At 38.9% G+C, this 23,451-nt stretch overlaps 1 protein-coding gene across 3 annotated transcripts in view; it reads left to right on the plus strand.

The window, feature by feature from the left end:
* The window catches only part of LOC131446111 (receptor tyrosine-protein kinase erbB-4-like), a 234,255-nt gene that overhangs the window by 195,848 nt on the left and 14,956 nt on the right, over positions 1-23,451 (plus strand). For 2 of the 3 annotated variants that reach the window (XM_058617115.1, XM_058617133.1), the window contains 2 exons: positions 313-498; positions 21,416-21,571. In XM_058617115.1, coding sequence (XP_058473098.1) covers positions 313-498; positions 21,416-21,571 — 342 coding nt within the window. The remainder of the gene's footprint in view (positions 1-312; positions 499-21,415; positions 21,572-23,451) is intronic. The other variant, XM_058617125.1, reaches the window with a different exon arrangement.

Below are 23,451 nucleotides of genomic sequence, written 5' to 3' on the forward strand. Positions count from 1 at the left end.
TTTTCCCTTAATAAAAGCTCAAATAATGATGGCAGCCAGAAAATATTTAAATCTTGCCTTTATTTGTTTGATTTTCGGAGAAAAGGAGTCCACGACGGTACCTCACTTCAAAGCAGATTTTCAAGCTGTTTTAAATGGACTGTTAGATAAATAGCATGGCTGTGATATAGTCATGTTTATGTTTCCTAAAACAGTTGGCAGATGCCTGCAGTAAACAACGTTGCGGAATCTGTTGGCAAACTATCACAAATCTCAACTCCAACCTCCACTTCTCTCCCCCCACATGCCTGAGTGTATATCTGTCTCATTCAGGAGGCCCTGATTATGGCTAGCATGGAGCACCCCCACCTGGTCCGCCTGCTGGGTGTCTGCCTGAGTCCCACCATCCAGCTGGTCACACAACTGATGCCTCATGGGTGCCTGCTCGACTATGTCCACGAGCACAAGGACAATATTGGATCCCAGCTGTTGCTCAACTGGTGTGTCCAGATCGCCAAGGTAAGAATGGGAAACCTAACTTCATTTGTTTATTGTCTGGCTGTGTACTTGTTTTTGGTTTATTAATTGCCTAATTGACTGGCCCTTTTTGTTGTCGCTGACTAGTCCATTGCTTGGCTTTGGTATTTGGTAGTCTGGTGGGTTGGCAGCTGATATAAGTGCTGATTTTCGTGATTTAATTTTTGTTTTTGTATTTGTTAAGATGGATTGTTGTTTATCAATTCACCATCTTGAGCTTTTAGCTGCTTCAACTGTTGTTCAAATGGTCTGAATCAATGATTAGTGGTTATTTGGACTTGGAGAGCTCGAGAATCCTTTGGCTTGTGTTGCCGCAGCATGCCATGCATCCTGTCCCCTTTCAAAATTTAACTACATCCATTTTCTTTGGATCAAATGGTTCGACAACCAAATCACCTCTACACTCTGTTATAACATGTGTCATCTCATCGCGGCCAAGTGAATTACTCCATTGCCTCTGGACTGACAAAAGATATGTTCAGTGGAAAGGCTGATAGCCAGAGACAAGGAATGAGGGGTTTGGCAAAGTGTCTCAGAATGTGTGCTTCTGTGTGGGAGATTCAAAAGCAGACAAAGGTGTTCCTTGCCTGCGTCTCTAGAGAAAGGAAGTTAATAATTTAAAGCTTATGTGTTTTGAGTGCAGGGAATTTACATGGTCATGGATATAAGAATGCATAAATTAGTTTTAGTTGTCAATAATATTAGTTGAAAAAAATAAGCCACTTTTACTTTGGTTAAATCAACATTTATCTGACTTCAACACGACCAACGCAACAAAATATTTGCTAAACATACATACAATTGACCATGTTTTATTCAGTTTCAATGAGTACATGATGTAATTATGTTTCTAAGTATGCTGTGTTTGATAGGTGGCTGATAAACCTGTCAGACACCGCGAGCATGTAATTAAAGTGGTTGAAAAGCCAAGAAAAGCAGAACGAAATATACATTTAGAAATATTACATTCAGTGCCAGGTTTAATATCCAGACAAATATTTTTTACTGTACGTTCTGGCTAAATCAGCACACAGCACCACAGTTTGCTTCCGTGGGAAAAAAAATTTGGAGCTATCAGTTAAATGTAGGGACACAGTTATGACTGTACCGTATAAATGCTTTTTTATACCAAAGGCAATCAAAGCATGCATTAATGTTACCGTGCTGACAAACTCCCCGTGCCGCATAACACAAATATTGACATGGTACAAAATTAATCACACAAATTACTTTGTGGAAAATTCATGGAGATTGGCTATATACACATGAATAAATATGGCATGTGCCCACTGTGAACAGTTGTCGACATGGAGGGATTTATAATTCATAAAGGGTAGATCCGATGATACATAATTTACTACTGTTACTATGTAGCTCAAGTGGTTATTGTTTTGTATTTTCAATAATTGGCTTTAGCTCATGTGTAAACAAATAGCCATGGGGGACACTAGACACAAGACAATGCCTGTGCATGAGCTCATTCACATAAACACTACGTTTACATTAAACATCCACATTGTTCAGTTCTGAATCAACTCAGACTTGGAAGACATCAGATTTGACGGTTCTCATTCATAACATACTGTAAGTGTCTGGCATCTGACTACAATGTGAACTTGATATTTAAGCGGGTCAGAAACAGAAGCTATCTCAGGTTTGTTGTGAAGATTGAACAGTGCTCCATTGTTGCTTGGCTTTGTTGTGCTGCTGGTGCAGGGTGACGAAGACGGGGCTCAGCGCATGCATACTGGCATGTGTTGTAATTTGACTGTTCTCACTTGTTGCACGGCCACATTTCGGATATACATCTGATCTGATTTGAAAAATGGGAAAGAAGATTGGATTTCTTTGTCCTTGTAGCCCTGAGAACAAAAAATCAGACCATAGCTACATTAGTGGAAATTATATCTTATACATCACACCCACCTGAAAACTGGGACATAGACTGACCCGATCCACAGCATGCACGTTTCATGATAACTTATTTCACACTTAAGTCCTGAAATGTGCAATTTCCTGCAAATTATTTCCTTATCATTTTTCATACACATTTTTTCATTGTGTACATCCACTCATGCTGTGCAGAGACTCGTGAGTCTGTCAAGACGCTTACATGTGACAGGGCCCCGCTCTCTGAGGCAACATCTCTGTGGCCCTCCCTCTCTGTCATGGCTGCCATCACAACCATATATTATTAATGGAGCGATCTGCCCTGAGAGTCATACTAATGAGCAGATTCATCAGAGCTACTATGCATGCAGGACTCAGATGCCACAGATTCTTTTATTTTTTTATTTTCCTGTTTTATTTTTCCATAGCCCCTTACTACAACCTACTATATCACTTTTTCCTCATTATGTCTGCTTGCTTTTTAAATATTCTAGTTTCCCAACTCTTTGGCCTTTTCCCTTCATGTATATAGAGTACGATATCATATGTTTTGATTTAGAGCTGCCACTACAATAGAAACCCAACGGTATATCAGAATGTGTGGTATTAACCCTTAGATCACAGAGCATTTCAGCTGCTTTTTTTCCATTACTATGTTTAAACGTACAGTATATACAGAGGCTATAAGAATGTGCAATATAGAGTGTCTTATATCCTTTTTTCAGCACAACCTAGGCAGTCTAATGGAGAAAAAAACAATTTTCACCAGCTATATAAACACACCTAATCAAAAAGATTGAATTTGTGAAATTTGGAAATACGTTACAGTTCAAAGTTCGCTTGGCTCGTTTTTATGAACAAAAATAAAAGAAAAACGGTCTATTTTGTGACTTCAGCACAATTATTGTTATATCACTACTAAAATGTGATGTACAGTAAATCATAACTTTGACACAACACATAAGAAGACAGACAAAAACACATTTTTTAAAGCCTGAATATGTGACCTATAAGCGCACACACACACACAGGATCAAAATATCATTTTATAACTAAGGGTTAAGTATAAATAACTCAGAGAGGTTGACAGGCATATGTTGGCTCCTTTTTCGTCATAGAGACACATTCTACCTTTTAGCATCTAATAGCAATAAATATAACTTTGTCAGTCGAAAAATATGTATGTTTACTTTATTATTATGCCATTCACATTTTACAAACAAATATTTTGCTTTTAAATTTGTAAAGCATTACAATTAGCTAGGTCACTGCACTTTTAGAGGCCACATTCATTTTTCAGACTCCTACAGCCCACTTTCAACAAACATGTTTATGACTATGTATATGAATGCACTGTATCTTTAAATGTCACAGGATTTGGTAAAAGAAGAGCCATTTTTGTCAATTTCTTCAACCAAAATGCAGTATGTGATAGGACTGTTTTGCAGAGTATAAAGTGAAGTTGCTTTCATCTCAACCTCAAGCTTGATGTGATAACACGAGTAGAAAATGCTGTTATTGCAGTTATTGTCTGCATTCTGATATTACAATTTGACTGTACTGTTCGTGAACAGGCTCCCTTTTGTAAGCTGGGACAATGTGGAGGCGTCCACAGTAATTCTTTTGAATTACAAGTGGAGACACTAAACAACATGAAAAGATGGAAAATAATATACGCACACAGACACGCAGCTTGTACACAACAATGGTGGTTGCCAACAGGATTTATTTTCCTGTTAATTATTTAGTGGGAACTCCACTCGTGCCACCTTTGAAAGAAATCGTAGTGGCTCCCTGTGAGACTTGTGTTAGAATGATGCATAATAACCCCATCAATACAACACCATGGTTTAAACAACTTCAGTTATATCAGCAAGCGTCTCAGTGAAAACTGTTCCAATGTTCTTCAACATTGTTGCTCACATCAGGTATTCTCTCTCTCTCTCTCTCTCTCCCTCTCTCCCTCTCTCCCTCTCTCCCTTCCTTCCCCTCCCTCTTTCTCTGTGTCTCTGTGTGGTACGAAGGCCCCACTCTGAGTATCACAGTGTCATTTCTTTGTGTAAACCAGACTAAGCAAACATGCCCCTTTCCAGCTCATTACATATATCCCTTGGGTTGCAATGAAAACTCAGCCTTCCCCCAACTGTCACTCTCTCTCTGTCAATATTTATTTCAGTATATGGTTATTTTATTTTTGTTTTGTTATTTTTGTCTCCCTCCGAACGTGTAAGAATAATACACTAGGCTGCAGACTAGAAATCAACCACAATTCCGTTCCTCTATTGTTTTTTTCCCTTTCTGTCTTTTAGAGCAAACACTTCAATTACATTTGGTTCTGAGAGGCACTGGCAGATAGTATATGCCTGCTCCGAGACTACATGTTAAATTACAGAGCGAGGAGGAGATCACAGGCGTCAAGACTTTGATACTACCTACCCTTAGATATCAAGTGACCGCCTATCCCCTTTCCACTCTCTCTGTCGCCGTCTCTGCCTTCTCTTTTTTTACTTCCAAACTAATTATTTTTAAAGCTCTTTTGTTGTTGTCTTTCATGACAGCATAAACACTGTAAGTGTACGGTTCCATGTGAGTTCCCAGAATACCTTCCCCTGCAATATCTGCCTGAAAGGCTTGTTTAATTTGAGTGAACAGCTTTATATGCGTTTCATTCATTTCAGTTGCAGTTGTCCTCATAGTGGATTGGCAATGCAAAAAGTGTCATATTGTCTTTGATGGAAATGTCTACACCTCCATCTATCTATAACCATTGTATTTATTACAGGTGTCCCTGATAGGTAGAATTTAATAGTGCTTTGTGATATTAAACAGTCAGCTTGAAGTCTTTTTAAGAATGGGTTAAGAAAGAGTTGACTTTGCCTACTTGTATTTCCGGTTGTGTGTTAAAACAAACAAATGACAGGGCACTGTTGCAGTGATATCTATAAAAGTAACGTGACCACTTCCTTCAAAATGAAAGCGAGAGCATTCAAAATCAGCAAAATAAAGTCTTAGAAACAAAGTTAGTCAAACATACAAGACAAAGAGATTTCCATGTAAATTAAGATTCAAGCCATCAAGCAGCCGTTGTAAAATAAAGGAAAACTTTATCAGCTAAATTCCCCGCTGAGAGGATTAATGAAAATAAAAACAGTCATGCTCGTGTCCCCTTAAGAGAAAACTACTGGCTTCTTTCGTTTTAAACTGTATCAGGATTGGTGGGGGAGGCACCCAGGTGCTGGATGCTGCGTTACTGCTCGCGGTTGTTTGAGAAAAAGCCAGAGCTTCGAGGAAAGGAGGATGATGCATCTCCCTGGCAGCATTTTTGGAACATCCAAGGACATGCTGAAGAGATTACAGGGGATGCCCCAGGGATTTCCCTGCAAGAACTGGAGGATTTGGCCAGAGAACAGGGAAGACATCTGGGCTACTTTGCTCAATCGGCTGTCACCATGACACACAGCAGATTAGAAGTGGAAAATGCATGCACTTGTATCATCAATCATCATACTAGTATTTATCACACAGTTTATTCAAATTATGTTTTAAAAAACAAATCTCTCTAATGAAATGTCATCACCTGCAATACTAATGAATGCAAAGGCACCAACCTTAAGGCAGCAGACAAGATAAATAGTCACCCCTCACAAACACCAACAAACCTCACGGTTACCATGTTGTCAGTCAAAAGTACAGACAAGCCAAGAGGAATTTGTCCTCTCTTTTTCATTCCCCGTCTCCCCCCCACTCAATCACACATATACACACACAGCAGTGACGTGGTTTTAACAGTGTTTGGCTGAGTGGAGATGGATGTGGCCAAGTAGGGCATTGGGGGAAATGGATGACTGCAGGCAGCCCACACAATGGATGAGACCGGCAGCTCAGGGAGACAGGTCTACACTAATGAGTGACTGCCACAGACACACACTCGCACAGGTAAATGAAGGCCTGTAGGTATCGAAACTGGCAAACACGAACAGATTCACTGTCTCATAATTTGATTGGATTCATGTAGGGCATACATGGACTGATGTGCACTGGCAAACGTACAAGCAGAACAATATGTGCGGTAATGCCCTGGAACAAACACACATGTAAAAAGGAATGTGTATATATGAATATATATATATATATATATATATATATATATATATATATATATACACACACACACATAACTTTTTACATCTGTTTCATATATATATATATATATTTAAAAAAAAAAAACTACAACTTTTGCCATTACTTCTTAACCTTTTCCTGAACAGAACCATTGTGCTGGGGACGTATTCCCTATCAAACCATTGCCCTATATTTCCTCCTCTCACTACTCATTAAAGAACATGTTCCCCTGTGATTTTCTATTTATTTCCCAGAGGAAATAGACATACTTACACTCATATATCTGCAAATAGAGATCAGGTGTATGTGTGTGTGTGTGTATCTATCTTTCACACCAGTATTGAATGTTTCAATAATCACTACAAGCTGACTGAGGGAGTATGTGATCAGCTGTCAATTGACAATTTAATACACATTGAAGTCAACCAATTCCTGTTGTAGTGTGCATTATACATTATAATAAGCATTCCCTCCATGGTTCTGCAAAAATGTGGATTAAATACAAAATCCATGCATACAGTGACAATTTTATATGATGAAAAGATCAAAAGTAGAATATACAGCATGTGTGACTTGAGCACTGTAACCTCAAGATCCTTTTTATGGTTGATAAGCTGAAGCTGTTTTTAAGCTCACTCATCCTGACTGTCATCTTTTGTTGTTGTAATGCACCTTGCAAGATGAGAAGAGGGTAATTGAGAGGAAAAAAAGCAGAGTCAAGCACAACCAACATGCCATTAAACCCTTTTAACGATCTCAACCTCTCCACATTACAGTTCATTGCAATTAGCAATAAAATGTGGACTTATGATGTAGCCATTTGAGTGGAGGTCACGGGATATAGTTTTGCAGTGAGGCCTGCACTGTAATTTTCCCTTATGTCCACAGAGGTCACTAATATTTACTCTCTCAGTCTGTATAGATGTGACCATTGATGATTAATGTGCATTAAATACATTGATGTTTCCATTAATGAAAAAAAAAGAAAATTCTTAGAATGTTTCAAAGAACACTGTAGCACCTTGATGAAAAACGTAAACTATGCAATGTTTTGTATTATGCTAATATACTCTTTATCACAGTGGAACTTTGTTGTCTTTAAAAATAGTTTTTAGGTCAAACTATAAGTATCATTATTAAAAAATAGTTCATGTTTTAATTTTCCTTGTCCTCACCCAGTTGTGCACCCCTGTGCCCATGGACCCTGTCTGTGGAAATATAGATCAAAAAATCCAAAAACAGGAAAGCTCACAGCTCTTTCAAATTCTCACCGATACCCCCCAAGGAATAGTCTCGGCAGCTCAAGGTTGTTTTGGAGTGTCATCTGTATCATCTAAGAAATTGAGCAAATCAAACAAAAACATAGACAATCTGTCCTGCTCGCTTATCCTGATTATGGCACTGGGTTTGGCATTATTGAAGCTGTTATCATGGCAGAGACAGAATCCTCTTGTTACAATATGGCTTTTGTTAAACTTCAATGAAATTCAGGCACGTCTCACATACCCTTCCAGCATACCGGGGCGTGCTGTAAAGGCCTCACACACTAACACTCTTGCTCCCACACACAAACACAGGGAGGCATCCCAGAGCTCAGCAGAGAAAGCTGTACAATATTGAGAGCAGCAGCCAGTTCCTCAGTCTCTCAGAGCCTTACCACACAATCGCCTACAGCCACACATACACACACAGTGACACCTGGGGGCACACAGTCAGGAATGCAAACATTCAAGCAGGTTCAGATACAGTCCATAATATAAAGGCATATATTTGCACATACTCACCCACCTCTTGGACTGAGGTGAGATACATGTATTATTTACTGGAACTGTAGGGGACAAAAAAGACAATTAAAGAAAACAGAGTGTGAGGGAGAAAGGTGGTGGCCAGGAAATTGACTTAAAGGTCCAATATGCAATACTTGAGAGCCATTAGTTGTTGCAGTTGAGCATTGATATAGTAGGCCAAAATGAATTGTCAGTTAACCCTTAGAACACAACAGAGCATTTTGGCTTTTTTTTTTCTCCATTACTATGTATAAACATACCGTATATACAGAGGCTATAAGAATGTGTCTTATATCTTTTTTTCAGCACAACCTAGGCAATCTGATAAAAAAATTTAAAATCAGTTGAATTTGTGAAATTTGGAAGTATGCCACAGTTCAAAGTTCACTTGGCTCGATTTTATGAACAAAAACAAAAGGAAAAGTTGTGACTTCTGCACAATTAGCATTTTTAAAGCCTGAATATGTGACTTATACGCACACACCACCAGGATGTCCATATAAGGAGTTGTATATTTTACCATATACCATAGGTGAACCTGCGACATGAGCACTAAGGGTTATTGCCAATAAGCCACCGTGCCATATTCTAGGCAGTCACATAACCTAATATCAAGTTATTCCAGACCAATATTAACTCTCGTCTTATTTCTCTCATTATCCAAATAACTGACTTTCTTCATATAAAAAAATCCAGAGAGTTGCCTTCAGCGAGCTGCTTTGACCTACTTCCATCCACTTCAGAGTAACTTGTGTAACTGCTGTAAGGATGAGAGTTACCTATGTTTTAGATCAAAATATTTAATTGGTTCATCTCTATGATGTAGAGGTGGGGAAGTTACATGTTTTAACTTTGGGGTATCTTCACACCTAATAGTCCAATTTATTGGTCTACACCAATTTCATACACTTCACATTCACAAAACCAAATTTCAAACTAGATAAATTGTGATCATGTGATCAGAAATACCACTCAGCAATTGGTCAGATATGTAGACCAGTAAAGAGACAAATCCTTCTGATTTCTACATCATGGAACATCGACAGTCTAATGTTCATCTGCCCTGCTGCACTGGTGATGATCAATGCCCTGAAGGCTGGCAGGTGGCCAGTGTTTGGGGGTCGGGGTGTGGTGGAGCGGCTACAGCCTTGGTGTTCTCATCTTCAGTGATGAGCGGAGAGAACTCAGGGGGCGAACCACAGAAAGTCAGAACAGAGTCAGATGACCTTTGAGGTTGTCTGGGTCTGAGAGGTCCCAATTCTTCCTTCTCCGTGCTACCATTGCCAGCCCAGAGTGCCATGGAACCACTGACTTGCCACTGTGTATCGCCCACTGGCAGGACGGTACTAAGCAGCAAGTGTTGCCCTCATCCCCACTAAGGGGTAAACCGGCAGGGTTTGATTTAACTGCACCAAACAAGACTAGTGTGAACACACCCCTAGATAAAATGAGCTTGTACTAAAAGCAGGAGGTCATTAGAGTGATTATGGAAGATTATGTTTACATGGCTGCATTAGTTAGAGAGCACTGTCAGGTACGCACGATTGATGCATGATAACATGGCCACTATGCATGTAATATTTGCAAGTGTGTTTGAATTGCCTCAACAAATGGTACACTCAGATGCCCCTGGAATGCTTTACACACTTCCAGGGAACTCCTGCATGATTGCCAAGCTGCCAGCCTCACAACAGATCAATCATACATCACTGCTAATGTCTCCCGTTACGGCACCCAGTGATTGCCCTGTTATTATCCCACTAATTATGACTATCATCATTATTATCATTTCTCCGTTATAGTTCATTACTCTACACTTGAAAGAAGATGGTTTAATGGTCTAAGTGGCAGTTATTCCATTTATCGGTTGCTCAGAAGTTGTGAGCCTTGTTGCATGCTTTTTTTTTTCTCTGCTTGTGACTGAGGCTTCCAAGTGTGCAGAGAAGTTTCTACAGATGCGGCCAGCTGTGCTGTAAATTGGCAATGTCTGGCTAAAAACATGAAATGCTGTACATAAGTAACTGGTCCAGTGATTCTCCAATCATTGGTTTGTTTTTTATTTCTTGATGTTAAAAAATGGACATACAATTGGCACAGTATTAAATTCATATTAAAATTCAAGGTATGTGTTCCTCTTTCTTTTCTCACCGAGGGCCTTTGGTGTTTGGTGTATCCCTTCCCTCCTTCTCCTCCTCACTCGTCACTTTCTTCCTCACCTCCTGACTCAGGAGATGCCACCACACCACAGCACAGCCACACTGGAGTTGTCACCCCCTGCAGAAGAAATGAGAAGGGATAGACTAATAGATTCTGATAGATTTGCCTTAATAATAGATTCTCCCCAGCACTGATACTGAGAGCAGTATCAGGAGTACTGCTCTCAGGAGCCTGCTGTGGCTTCTACTGACATAATCCACTCTCCAGGTGAATTTCGAGTGATTGTGGAGGAGTATCAACATTTCCTGTATGTTTTGGTTAATTGATAAACTACAACAGATGTCATGTTTCTACTATAGGCTGAAATTGAGTTAAACAAAGGATGCATTGCACCCCCCACTTAAAGTTCCACTGTTATGCACTACTTACTTTATCAGCTTTTTTTTTAGGTTTTAATTTTTCTTCCCTATTTCTGCCATGTGAGCTCACCGTTTCCAGCCCCACTGCCCTCAGGGTAACCCCAAAATAACGAATTAAGTTTTATGTGACAACCAGCAAATTGGAATTGCACAGTTCATTTCACAAAGTGAATTTTCACTTTCTTTTTTTTTTTTTTTTTTTTTTTTTAATACAAATGATTTTAAAGTTGTCTAATAATTGATGTAAGAAAAAAATGCAGGGAACTATTGTGTTGCCAGAGAGGAGACTGTCTTTTTCTCTGCCTCAGTCATATCATACCATCAACATCTTCACCTGACCCTAAAGCAATAATTCGAAAGGACAGTGATTTCTAACGGGAAACTGTTTGTGACATGTGCATGTTCTGAAGTAAATGTATTCAGATATTACATCTTAATTTGTACACACAATGTGTTGGAGGTGCAGATGGAACAAATAAACTTCCTATAAAAGTAGAAGTTAGTAACATTACCCAGTTACTTTCCAAAAAAAAAGCCTTTTTCACCAATTTGGTCAAAAGAGGCAGTGTTACATTAGCTCTTTACATGATCTCATGTAACTTGGACAGCTACCATTGACTGTTTATATTAACTCACCAACAATAACTGTTATTACAACTTATCCTTTCAATTTTAATTGATAAATATAACTTAAAGTTGTATGTTTGATCTGACAAAGGTGATTCTAATGCCCTGGTTTCACAAGACTAACCCTTAAAGGATATGATATATAGAGCAACTGGTTACGTTGTATAGTTTATATAGTTCATGTACACTTCATTTTGGTCTATCCCATGACAAATAGTGCACTATGTTGTGGATAAAATGTACAGCTGTGAATTTAGGTAGTGATTCCAAGCAGACATTCTGTGTTATAGTGTGTTTTGCTTTTTTTTTTTTTTTTTTTTTTTTTTTTTTTACATTTACTCTGGAATATCTGCTTAAATACACAAATAAGCGTGCACAGTTAAAGCCCCATCCTGTGGGCAAATCGCAGATCATATCAACCACAGTTGATGTTTACTTAAGAGTTGTCTCAGCAGTGTGTTTCAGCACACCCACCCCTTTGCAAACAACCTGAGGCAATCACCACACATTTCCTCACTAGAAAGCACAAACGGATTTGACTGCCTACACACACACACACACACACAAGCAGACGGCTCACTAGGTAGGAAGACTGTCCCATCACTTAAAGATAAAGTAATTAGAATAAACGTAGCCTCTAAATAGCTGCTGTCACTGTCACCAACCTGAGTCAGCGCCTGACTCAAAACCTTTTTTTGCTTGTTGTATGCCAGACACACAAGCTGTACCAATGTGATTAAGGACAGGGAGAATATCGCATCACAGCACTGCTGGCAGAGCATCACTTTCTTTCAAGTAATTTCAAATTTCAAAGCCAAGACAAATACGTTTAGAGTTGGACTGACAACATGTGCATTTAAATTGGCTCTCAATTCCCACCTAATAGAAGAATACATCTACTAGTAAAATTATAATCACAATGGAATAAAACTAGTATAAGAAACTAAACAAGTCGGGACACTCTGGATGTTTCACATCTAAAAGTGAGATTACGCCTGTGGTCCACCAACCACAAGGCGGGAGAGTAGACGAGAGCAGGAAATCTCTAAAAACATTTCCTGTGTGCACAAGCAGTTTGCTGAATACATATTGACTTCTTTCTATCCACACAAGTGTATGTGTGCATGTGCATGTTGCACTGAAGGACCCTAATTAGTGAGGATTTAAATCGTAGATGAGCGTTTGTGACACAAACATCTGTAAACAACAAAAAAAAGTGTCAATACATTTAATGAGAAATTATGAACTAGAGAGTAAACATGTTTTCACTGTAAATTCTTCCAATAATGTAACATACTTGCACTTAAGATTGTATAATGATTTATTATGTGTAGCCAATACTCGTGTAAAACAATGACTTTTGTACTGCTCTTAAATAATTGGTACCTGAGTTTAAATATATACTAGACTACTTTTTGGTCTTATGCATGTAAGGCATGACCTTAAAGATGGCTGACAAGGATGCAAACTCTAGGGTTCATTCCGAAAAATCAGTTTAGTATATTTTTATCTGATTCTCGTGTGTACAGTAACAATAGGAACAAATGAGTAATCAAACAAAGCTGCTTGTCATTTTTTTTTTCTTTCACTGCTATGGATGCATTCGTATGTTTTATCTATTCTTTATTCAAACAAACAGCAGTTCATTGAGGAACTCCAAAGACAAATGCAGCCTAACATGCACACTATCTACTTACCCAACAGTTTATTATGTAAGTTAAGTTAAAGCCAATGCATTCAATGCAACAGCCATTTCCTAATCAGCCTAATCTTGGCTTTAAAGAATAAACCTCTAGTTTACCGCATAACTATGCATTATTATAGTATTTTGTTTGTGGAGTGTTAGATTATTATTATGTTAATTAGCAAGTTGAGCTCTCTCTGTTGTGATTACAGGCTATTATAATTTAAAGGGACAAATTATTGGGTCTGTGCTAGACACCCGTTGTTGTGGCTGCAGTTTTTTTGGCCACTGATAGAAACCGAACAGACATCTGCTTCTTAATGGTGCTTTGACAATGGCGTTTGCTGCTGTGTGTGCTCATTTGCAAAGTCGGTAAAAGAAACAGTCAGGATGAAAACATGAAAGCACAAGACAGTGAGGGACAGTCACAAATGACACCATGCCAAGTACATTATCATGGCCATCTGGTGTCTAATTCTTTCTCCAGCTCAACTCACCCCTTGCCCCTATCATCGGGCTGGACTGGGCCCTTTTAGGACAAGGTCATGTTTTTGGCTTATGTTATGAATCTGCCACCTGATCCCAAAGGTGCCTCTGGGGCCCTGGCAGACCGGCATGCTGGCAGGGTGGCAGTAGTTACTCTGTGGTCGTGGTAAATCGTCAGAAGCAAGACTGGACCATGTAATCTGGATCACACGACACAAATGAACAAAGTAACACCTTTCGTTGTCCCTGGCCTTTGCATTGTTTTTCTTTTTGTTGCTGCCGTATTCAGTTATAGTGACATGATATAACATAATTTACTATTTTTTGTGTGTGCGTGGCAATCCTTGCAGTCTCTGTGCCAGAAAGATCACATAGCTGGAGTACAAAAAGCCATTCAGGGGAAGTTTAAAGCAAAATTGAAAGGATATAGAAAAAGAGAGTAGCAGAAATAAGTATAAAATAATCAAGGGTCACTAAAAGTCAGTGTAAGAGTGTGTAAAATTCAAGCCAAACGTAACAAATACATGACCCATGAATCGTGTAGAGATCACTTGTTCACTCTTTCTGTGAACAAGTGATCATAAAAGATAATGAAATAAAACTATGAATCCCTCCACTGCTGGACATTCCTTTGTGATGAAGCCAATGATTGTTATTTAAGCGAACAGGAATACAGTATACTTAAATGTCTCCCCTGAACTGCTGTTCAACAGATCTGCTATATCTGCATTGCTGTCACATTGTTCTTTATTTGTCGAGCTGCCTGAGCATTTCTCTCTGTCCCTCCTCCTGTGGGTGGTGAGGTCAAAGGATGCTCTTCATACATTCATTCATAAGAGGCAGCTGGATGAAAGACTTCAGAAATATTAACTCAACTCGTCTTCTCTCAAGCATAGAGCACTGGATGCTTTCCTCTTGTTTATTGTATGAGATTTAGAGTTTTTTTTTTTTTTTTTTGATTTTTTGCTTCATTCAAACATTTGTGTGCATATACAGTAGGTCTCTTTTTTTCCACATCAAGTTAATGTATGTGTAACGTGCACAGAGAACACTCTAGTGCATAAAAGATACATCTGCTAATGATAATTTCTCTTTCGCAAAATAATATGGCGGAAACTCTCATGAGAAGTCAATAGAGAGGTTATGGATTTCTTTTGTTGTTTTCTTAAATTAATAAAAATACAAAATTCAAACAAACTTCTGGCTGAGTGTGCTCACATTCATGAGCTGAACTTGGACTAAATTCTGACTTGATTATTTGGAAGCAGCAGACACGAATTTCCTGACAGCAAGGTTGTTATCTTTAAAAACAACAGCCGTGGCCAAGTGAGGTCATTCCCTGCTCAGCTGCCAGAGTGACAGTTACAGCAAAGAGGTTGAATCCTATTTAGAGTGATAGCTTGACAGGCCCTCAGCAACACCACACATGGCCCACAAATAATACACTGAAGACACAAATAAATTGTCTCAAGTTTTGTGATGTTTCTTATTCATATTTTAATACTTATCTGATTTTTCTCTGCCATCGGCACTCTTTTTGGTCGTGTTTTTCAAGAACTTTGCTCTGAATGTGAATATGTGTGACTCGGTAACACGCAATAAATTAACCACAGCTCTTACACTTTTAATATAAGAATTCTCTTCCTGTATCTTATTCTGTAACCATTACAGGTCATTTTTGGCAATTTATTATTAATTAAAAGTGGTGATTGCATATTTTACCAGTTCAGTTACACTCGTGAGAGTGTTTTGTGTTTGTAGAGGATGGATAAGCCCTCCTCTGTTCTGTAGGTATGTCAGCAGAATCGGCACCAAGCATTCATCAGAGAGAATAAATGTATATGGACAAGGTTTCCCCTCTCACAGTGCTAACCCAGTCTGAACAGAGACAAATTGTTCATATTCAAACTGCTCCCTAATGTCATTTTCTAAATTCATCATGACATGGTAGCTCAAAATGAAATGAAAGCCTACCTCTTTCATCATTATTGTGTTATCACCCACCCCCCATCCCCCTTTCTCCTCGTTTCTCCTCCACATTGGTGTAAGTCGTTTCACCTCATTTCTTAAACAGTGATTCACCTTTTCCAATCCGTACTCGAATCCCCCCCCTTTTTTTTGTTTTAATCCAAACGACACATGCATACATCAAACAGATGCCGCAATGTTGTCATGAGCCTCCACTAAAACTGCGACAATTATTTACCATATGATAACACAAAAGAGACAGTCAACAAAACATCCTGTGCCCTCCAGAAATACTGCACCCCAGTTAAAATGTGCCAAAGAGGCTGAATAATAAAAGAGAAAAACAGCACAGACGAGTCATGTTTTCTTGCTCCTGAGTGTTCAGTGCTCAGAATTAAATGGCTTCAATTCACAAAGTGAATGAGAGTCATTTTACATTTTTACTGGGCCTGATACTCTACACTTAAAAGGAGATGTATAATTTTAGTATGTGATGAAAAAATATATATATATATAACCCATTGATCACACTGACTGCTGAAGTTTATGTGTGGACTAGATAAAGTTTGACTTTAGTCTATAATGAGCCCCTATTTACATAACATCTGTCATAGAATGTATTGAGACAATGGATACCATGCATGGAGACCGGAAGTTGGGGGCAGCTGACCTAGTTATGGTACAGACCGTGTATGTAGTCCTCTGGTGTGCTGAGTTCCAATTCAAGAAGTAAGAATATATTTAAAAAAATATAGGGTTGGTTGGTTCATTATAGTGCTGACAAATCACTACATTGTAGGACATATTATAGCCAACTGTACCTGCAAGTCACTTAGTGGCACAGTGGATCCTAGAGTTTTGTACTTTATTTTATTAAGGCTGAATAATTATGTGCAGCCCAAGCATTTGCATGCTCCAAGTCAGAAAATACAGAATATTGTAATCAGTGGCAGTTGCTGGTCTTTGAAACAGGGGATGTTAATTTCAGGCCCAGTTATTTATACATAAATTCTGCAAACAAACAACTAGAACAAGGAAACGCGATCATTATGTAAGACTGAAATGCTCTAATAGTGTTTTTCATTTACAGTGCATATGTACAAATGAAAATGGGCTATATTGCCGAACAAATGACACAGGTCTGAGGCAGGACTGTCGTGTATTGAAAAGAGGACAGACGACATTTTAGAGTCTTAGAGCAATTGCCACTGATAATGGAATGAAATGTGGAATTATATTCTTTAGATTGACAGACCATCAGCAGAAAGAGTTCACAGCTCTCTGCAGATAAAGAATGGGGAAAGTACGGTGGATGTCATTGTCATGAGGTTAAACTCAAAGGGACAAACTACATTCATGTAAAAACATGTAGTGATCATGACCCTGATGTTTTTGCTGCATTTGCAGCTCATACAGCAGTTGGATGGAAGCTGTTTTTGAATCTGTTACTTCTTGTTTTAATGGTGCTGTACAGTCTGCATGAAGGTCGCAGCTCAAACAGAGAATGACCGGGGTGAGATGTGTCCTTTGAGATTGTTAGTGGCTCTCCTGAGGCAGCGAGAACTGTGCAGATCCTCCAGAGTGGGTAGAGGGCACCTGATGATTTCCGCAGCCATTTTGATGACCCTCTGGGGCTCCCTCTTGTTTGCCACAGTGCAGCTGGGATACAACACACAGTGAGTAGGCTCTCTATGGTGGAGCGGTAGGAGGACACTAGCAGTGATGTTGTTCTTCTTACTGAGGACCCTCAGGGAGTAGAGTCTCTACTGTGCCTTCTTTACTAGCACTGTCATGTTCAAGCCCCAGGTCAGGTCATCCTCAGTGTTGACGCCCAGGAAATGGAAGTCTGTGACCTTTTCTACACAGCCCCCGCCGATGATTATGGGTTGCATGTCATTTCCTGGGTTACATCATTCTACCTTAAACCAACCCTAACCTTAACCTAATTCTAAGCCCAACCCTGAAGTCTTAACCAGCCAAAATGTCCTCCCTTCCTATGGTTTATATGTTTTCTGGTCCTCACGGAGATACACACACATGCACACACATTATAAAAAAGGAGAACACATGATATTTATAGAACCCAGGATGTTCAAACTCATTAGAAGTGTTTCCTCATGAATAACATTGCATCAGGATGAATCACTAGGTTATAGATTTCTGTGTGTTTGCCGCCTGTGTGTGAGCTACCCCTCTGTGAGTGTGTGTGTGTGTTTCTAGGATAAACAGTAGTGAGAAGTGCCAGTAGTTGAAAAATGAGCACAACCTCCCCTCACTCTCCTCCCAGTGATTTAATCTCAGCCCTTTGCCATTTGTCGCCAAATCTGTCATCACAAAACAAATCTGTGGATAATCCAGTCCGCTCATGTTTTGTTTGCATGACTCTGTGAAATAAACATAAATAACCAGGACAGGAGGTCAGAATATTTCCTGGGTAAGCAGTAATTCTTTTGACAAGTGAAAGGGCAGTAAGCACTGTGCGTACACTCTTTGCTCTCTTTCTTCCTCTATTAATGAGAATTGCGTCACCACTACTTGAACTAAGGAATTAATCTACTTGCTTTGACTAAAATGAAGTTAATCTTTTAGCGGAGAATTTCTGTAGCCACTACAGGGATCAAAAAGAAGGAAATATATACCAAAATGATGGAAATAAAATATAGCAGACTGTTATTTTTCAAATAGGGGCAAAACTTTAAATCTGCATTACAAATTCAATTCATGCAGTTTGGTCAGTGTATAACCATGTCAAACCTGATGTATTCAAGCTCCTGTCGTCTGTCTAACTGTATGCTGTCACAATCTGAACACATGCTGAACCTGGCTTTCTAGTAGTACTAGGTGCCATTGTATTTTCCTGAAATTATGTGTTTCTAAGCCTTGGTATTTCTGATCCTGGAACTGAAGGTTTATTTCTTGACTTCAGTTTCCATGTAAGAGCTCCATGTGCAGGGCTTAGGGCACAGACCTGATCCCCACTGATTGAAAAGCAGCTCATGTCTGAAGGTGCAATCATATCAGAGTCTGTCTGAAGCCTATGGATTTTCTCTGGTGGTAGACTTACCCACAAAATATAGTTTCCACAGGTGACATCTCTCTGGCTGTCGTATTCACTTTTGCTGCATTGCCAAACCTCTGGCAGTGAGTTGCTCTCTTCATTGCCACGTGGGAGGACGGCAACTGAAAAACAACAACGAAGTGTGTTCCTCGAGCATGTCTGCAGCCACTTCCCACACTGCACACTTCCATCACATCCCCCACTCAACCTTATTGTGCTGCTAAATTAGAATTCATGGCTTGCCAAGCCATCTATTCTACCTCCACTGCTTAATTGTCTAGAAAATTTAGGAGATTACTGGGCATGATTTACGTACAAGTAATAATCTTTCGGAAGCCTGGCCGTGTATAGCATGGCATACACACAGACTTGATGACATGGGAACCAAACACAATGGAAAGCATTGGTTTCCTCAAATCCTAACCTTTCTCTTTCACAGTCAACAACCTCACAGACAAGAATTAAAATCACACATCATCAGATGACACATTTGAATGCTGCTGGTCACCGCGTGTTGTTGTTTTCTTTTGATGTTGTTTTTTCGTGGTTCCGCTGTCACACACACCCTCACGTGCCGTGATATTGACCAGTGAGCTGCATGTGTGCAGACGTGCAGGTGTGTGCTGAACACCACATACTCTCTCCCCTGAGAGGAAACCAAATGAGGCAGTGTGATTATAGCCTTATCTCACCTCTTAGACTGTCGCCGTGCAGCCCCACATATCCTCCCCCCACTCAGCTCTCCACCACCGTCCACTCTTTCTTCCACTACTTGAACCAAGTCCTGCTAAATCCAATTTATGGTTTCAAATAAAGCCTAATTTTTTTCTGTCCTCTTGCCAGTTCAAACAAAGTGGTTGCTTTTTGTTCGTCATTGTTTTTCAAAACACTCTTCCTCCACAGATCCGCTCTTGCAGTGATGCACTGTGGGTAGTGAAAGTCTGTGACATGTAATAAAATGTCACAGTTATATGAAATCATATAAGACTTTTACAGTTGACTTTATTGATTTTATGGTCATACATTTCTTCGTAGTTAAATGTTGATTTGAGTATTTTAATCCCTTACTAATACATACATAAATATAATTTGGATTAAGAAATATGATGATTTATATTTTTCACTGATTCTGACTTTTTGAAATTGCTGTCTGTTGCCGCCTGGCCCAGAGTTATTTATTAGATCTCCCCGTTTGATATATCTTGTTGTTCCAAGGTCCAGTTTTATGCCTAAAGACTAACAGGTCACTAGAATGTAGGGCTCCTACACTTTGCAAGGATCTGCCTGAGAAAATAAGGTCTGCTTACTCTGACTCACACTTTAACCCATAGAACACAGAGCATTTTGGCTGCTTTTTTCCATTACTATTTTTTAAACGTACAGTATTACAGTAATAGACAATCTGATGAAAAAAAACATGTAATTTTCACCAACTATATAAACATACCTGAGCAAAAAGAACTAATGTACTCAAAATTTGAATTGTCACATTTTTGTCACAATTCACTTGGCTCATTTTTATGAACAAAAAGTAAAGAAAAACGTCTTTTTTTCCGCACAATTATTGCTGCTTTATATCACTACTAAAAATGTGATATAAAATGAATCATAACTTTGACTCAACAACACATAAGAAGATGAAAAAATCACATTTTTTAAAGCCTGAATATGTGACCTATAAACACATACCCTCAGGATGTCCATATACTGTAAGTCATAAGGAGTTGTTTATTATTGCCACGGCAATTTACCAAGTGTGCACCTGCGGCACAGAGCCGTGCCGTGTGAGTACTAAGGATTAAAACACTCTTAAAGACCCATTTGAAGGAGAGAAAAAAAATTTTTTACAGTGCGAACACTTTACCTAGAGCATTGCAAATGTCTGCTTTTATTTGAGAACACTTTGCTGCTGAGATTTGAAAAGCTGTTTCATAAAATAATCATACATTTTTCATTGTTATGACAATAATAAATGTACACATTTGTGTTGCAGAAAACAAACAATCAAACAGTTTTATTTGTAGTGTCTGTGGTTTCAGTGTCTCAGTTGCTGTAAATGTTTGACGCTCAGTGTGTGGTGTTGAGGGGGGGTCTGTGCCCGCTCATTGAAAAATAAGCCAAACCTTCCCTAGAAATGAATGCTGGAGATTAATCGTACATGGAAACTTGGTCAGAGTATAATGCTGATGTTAGAGAGAAATGTCTTTGCCTCTTAGATAATCATCATTATTTAAAGAAGGGACAGGCAGAAAGAGCAGAGGGGTGGTTTCTTAATTGTTCAGTTAATGTATTGCATAAAATGTGTTGCTCCAACAGTCCTCTCTTCTATGGCTCCTGTTTTTAATTGAAAACCTGCCTCTGGGTTGATGCAGCTGTTACTGCATCACGAAGCATTTAGCAATAACGAGGGTTCTTCCACAGTCTAGTTGTTGATTGATGGGAATTATAACCATGAAAATAACAATGCAGTGTGGTAATGATGATGATACAAGTAATTATAAAAAATTCTAATGGGTCTTGGTGGTGGTAGTGATGATCGTGATGATGATGATGATGATGATGATGATAATGATGAAGACAGATGGTGAACAAGTATCAGACTTGCATATGTGAAGAAGCACTCCATACTGCTGCATGTACAGAATGTGTATTGTATATAAATGATTCCTATATGAAAGGGCGTTGTGTCTATATGTTGCAGGGGATGATGTACCTGGAGGAGCGTCGGTTGGTCCACAGAGATCTAGCAGCACGAAACGTCCTGGTCAAATCCCCCAACCACATTAAGATCACCGACTTTGGCTTGGCTCGCCTGCTGGACGTGAATGAGAAGGAATATAACGCTGATGGAGGAAAGGTAAATAAGAATACTCCCCTGCCTCGCATGGTAGGTAATTGTATTTAAAAAAATCCTGAAACTGGTTCCTTATCTGGATCAGCACCTCATCATTTATTTCTTGGGGCAAAATCCATCTCCAAATTCCATCCAAAACTGTCTCTGTATTTTTTGAATTATGTTCCTCACATACAGACAGATGCAGCCAGAACAGGTACAGTGTAAACCTGCAGCAGTTTAACCCTTACAACACAGAGCATTTCTGCTGCTTTTTTCCATTACTATGATAAAATGTACACTATTTACAGAGGCTATAAGAATGTGCATTGAAGAGTCTTATATCCTTTTTTCAGCAATCTGAGGAAACTTTTTTTTTTTTCATTTTCACCAATTATATAAACACACCTGAGCAAAAAGTACTCAAAATGTTTAAAATGGGATTGAATTTGTGAAATTTTTGTAAATATGTCACAGTTCAAAGCTCACTTGGCTCGTTTTTATGCACTTTTAAAAGCCTGAATATGTGACTTTATAAGCACACACCCCCAGGATGTCCATATAATGAGTTGTGTATTATTCCCACGGCAATTTACCATGGGTGCACCCAAACCACTAAAGGTTAACCGACCCCACGGAATGAAGTGTTTTGAATAATGGTGCACTCACACTGAATGCATAGCAGAATTTCACATCACGTTACTAACACAACTGTGATCGCTGGATCATATGTGTTGTCTTGTAATACTCGGGGGATTAAACACAACCCACAACTACTTGTCTTTGGCTAATGCCCAAGCTTAATATGAAATATAAAATATAATTTATATAATATAAAAATGTTAATAGTAAAGTGTGCTCAACAGCTTGAATTAAAGTGTCACCCACATTTTCATAACTTACAACGTACGTTTTCGCTTTCTTCGCCCAGTTGCACATAGAGCAACCATGTTGGAAGATTTATAATTATGACCAAATTTAGGGTGTTTCGCGTCACCAGATGTCACACGTGTCACCTGTCACAACTGATATGAAATTCGTCTGCTACCATCTTTGCACTAATTTTACCTGGAATCTCAATCCATCAACTAACACTTTATCCTCCACGTGGGGGGTCACTGGTGCCAGTCCCAGCCGACGTAGGGCGAAAGGCAGGTTGAAAAATTTGCATTATGAGAAGGTTTTGAGATATTTGATTATATGTAATATCATGTTGCTACCAAATAAACAGGAGTAGATTAATAGTTAAAGGATTAGTGTGATTTTGGAAAATTAAATGTTCAGGTTCTACAAGATGAGTGGTTTTATGGTTTTATAAAAACAACAGTTTATGCATTTAATCCATTTCTTGTTTGGGATCCATGACCTCGGTTTTTCCCAGTTCTGAACCCTTAATTAATTTTAGAGTTGGCATGATTGCTTAAAAATGTTAAGGGGCAGATGGATGCAAATAATAAATTATTTAATTTGCCTTCAAATGAAAAAAAATGAACTGGAAGTACATAAGCAGATCTAGGTAAGTCGCTCTCAGCCAGGGCTGTTGCCGCATACTGATTGAAGAGATTGCATTTCTATTGATCTCAATGCCATAAACTATTTACCTTTTACATTTGAAAATGCAATTTTCTTCAATATTTAAAAATAGTATTGGCATAATGTTTTACTCGACCTGTCTGTATTGCTTCTTGCCCGATGTCAGTACAGACTGGCTCTCGCTCTCGCTGCATCCCACTAAAAGGATAAGTGGTCTAAATAATGGATGGTGGGTGGAAAATCATTTTAATAGGACTAAAATTTATCTTTCTTTCTTAAAGGTCTGAATGGATGAAGTTACAGGGATCTTAGTGGCAATTATATTTCCCCACAGTTGTCATATTTCTGGTATTATTAAACCACTTATATGG

The sequence above is a fragment of the Solea solea genome, chromosome 2 (genome assembly GCF_958295425.1).
Source record: "Solea solea chromosome 2, fSolSol10.1, whole genome shotgun sequence".
NCBI classification, from domain to species: domain Eukaryota; kingdom Metazoa; phylum Chordata; class Actinopteri; order Pleuronectiformes; family Soleidae; genus Solea; species Solea solea.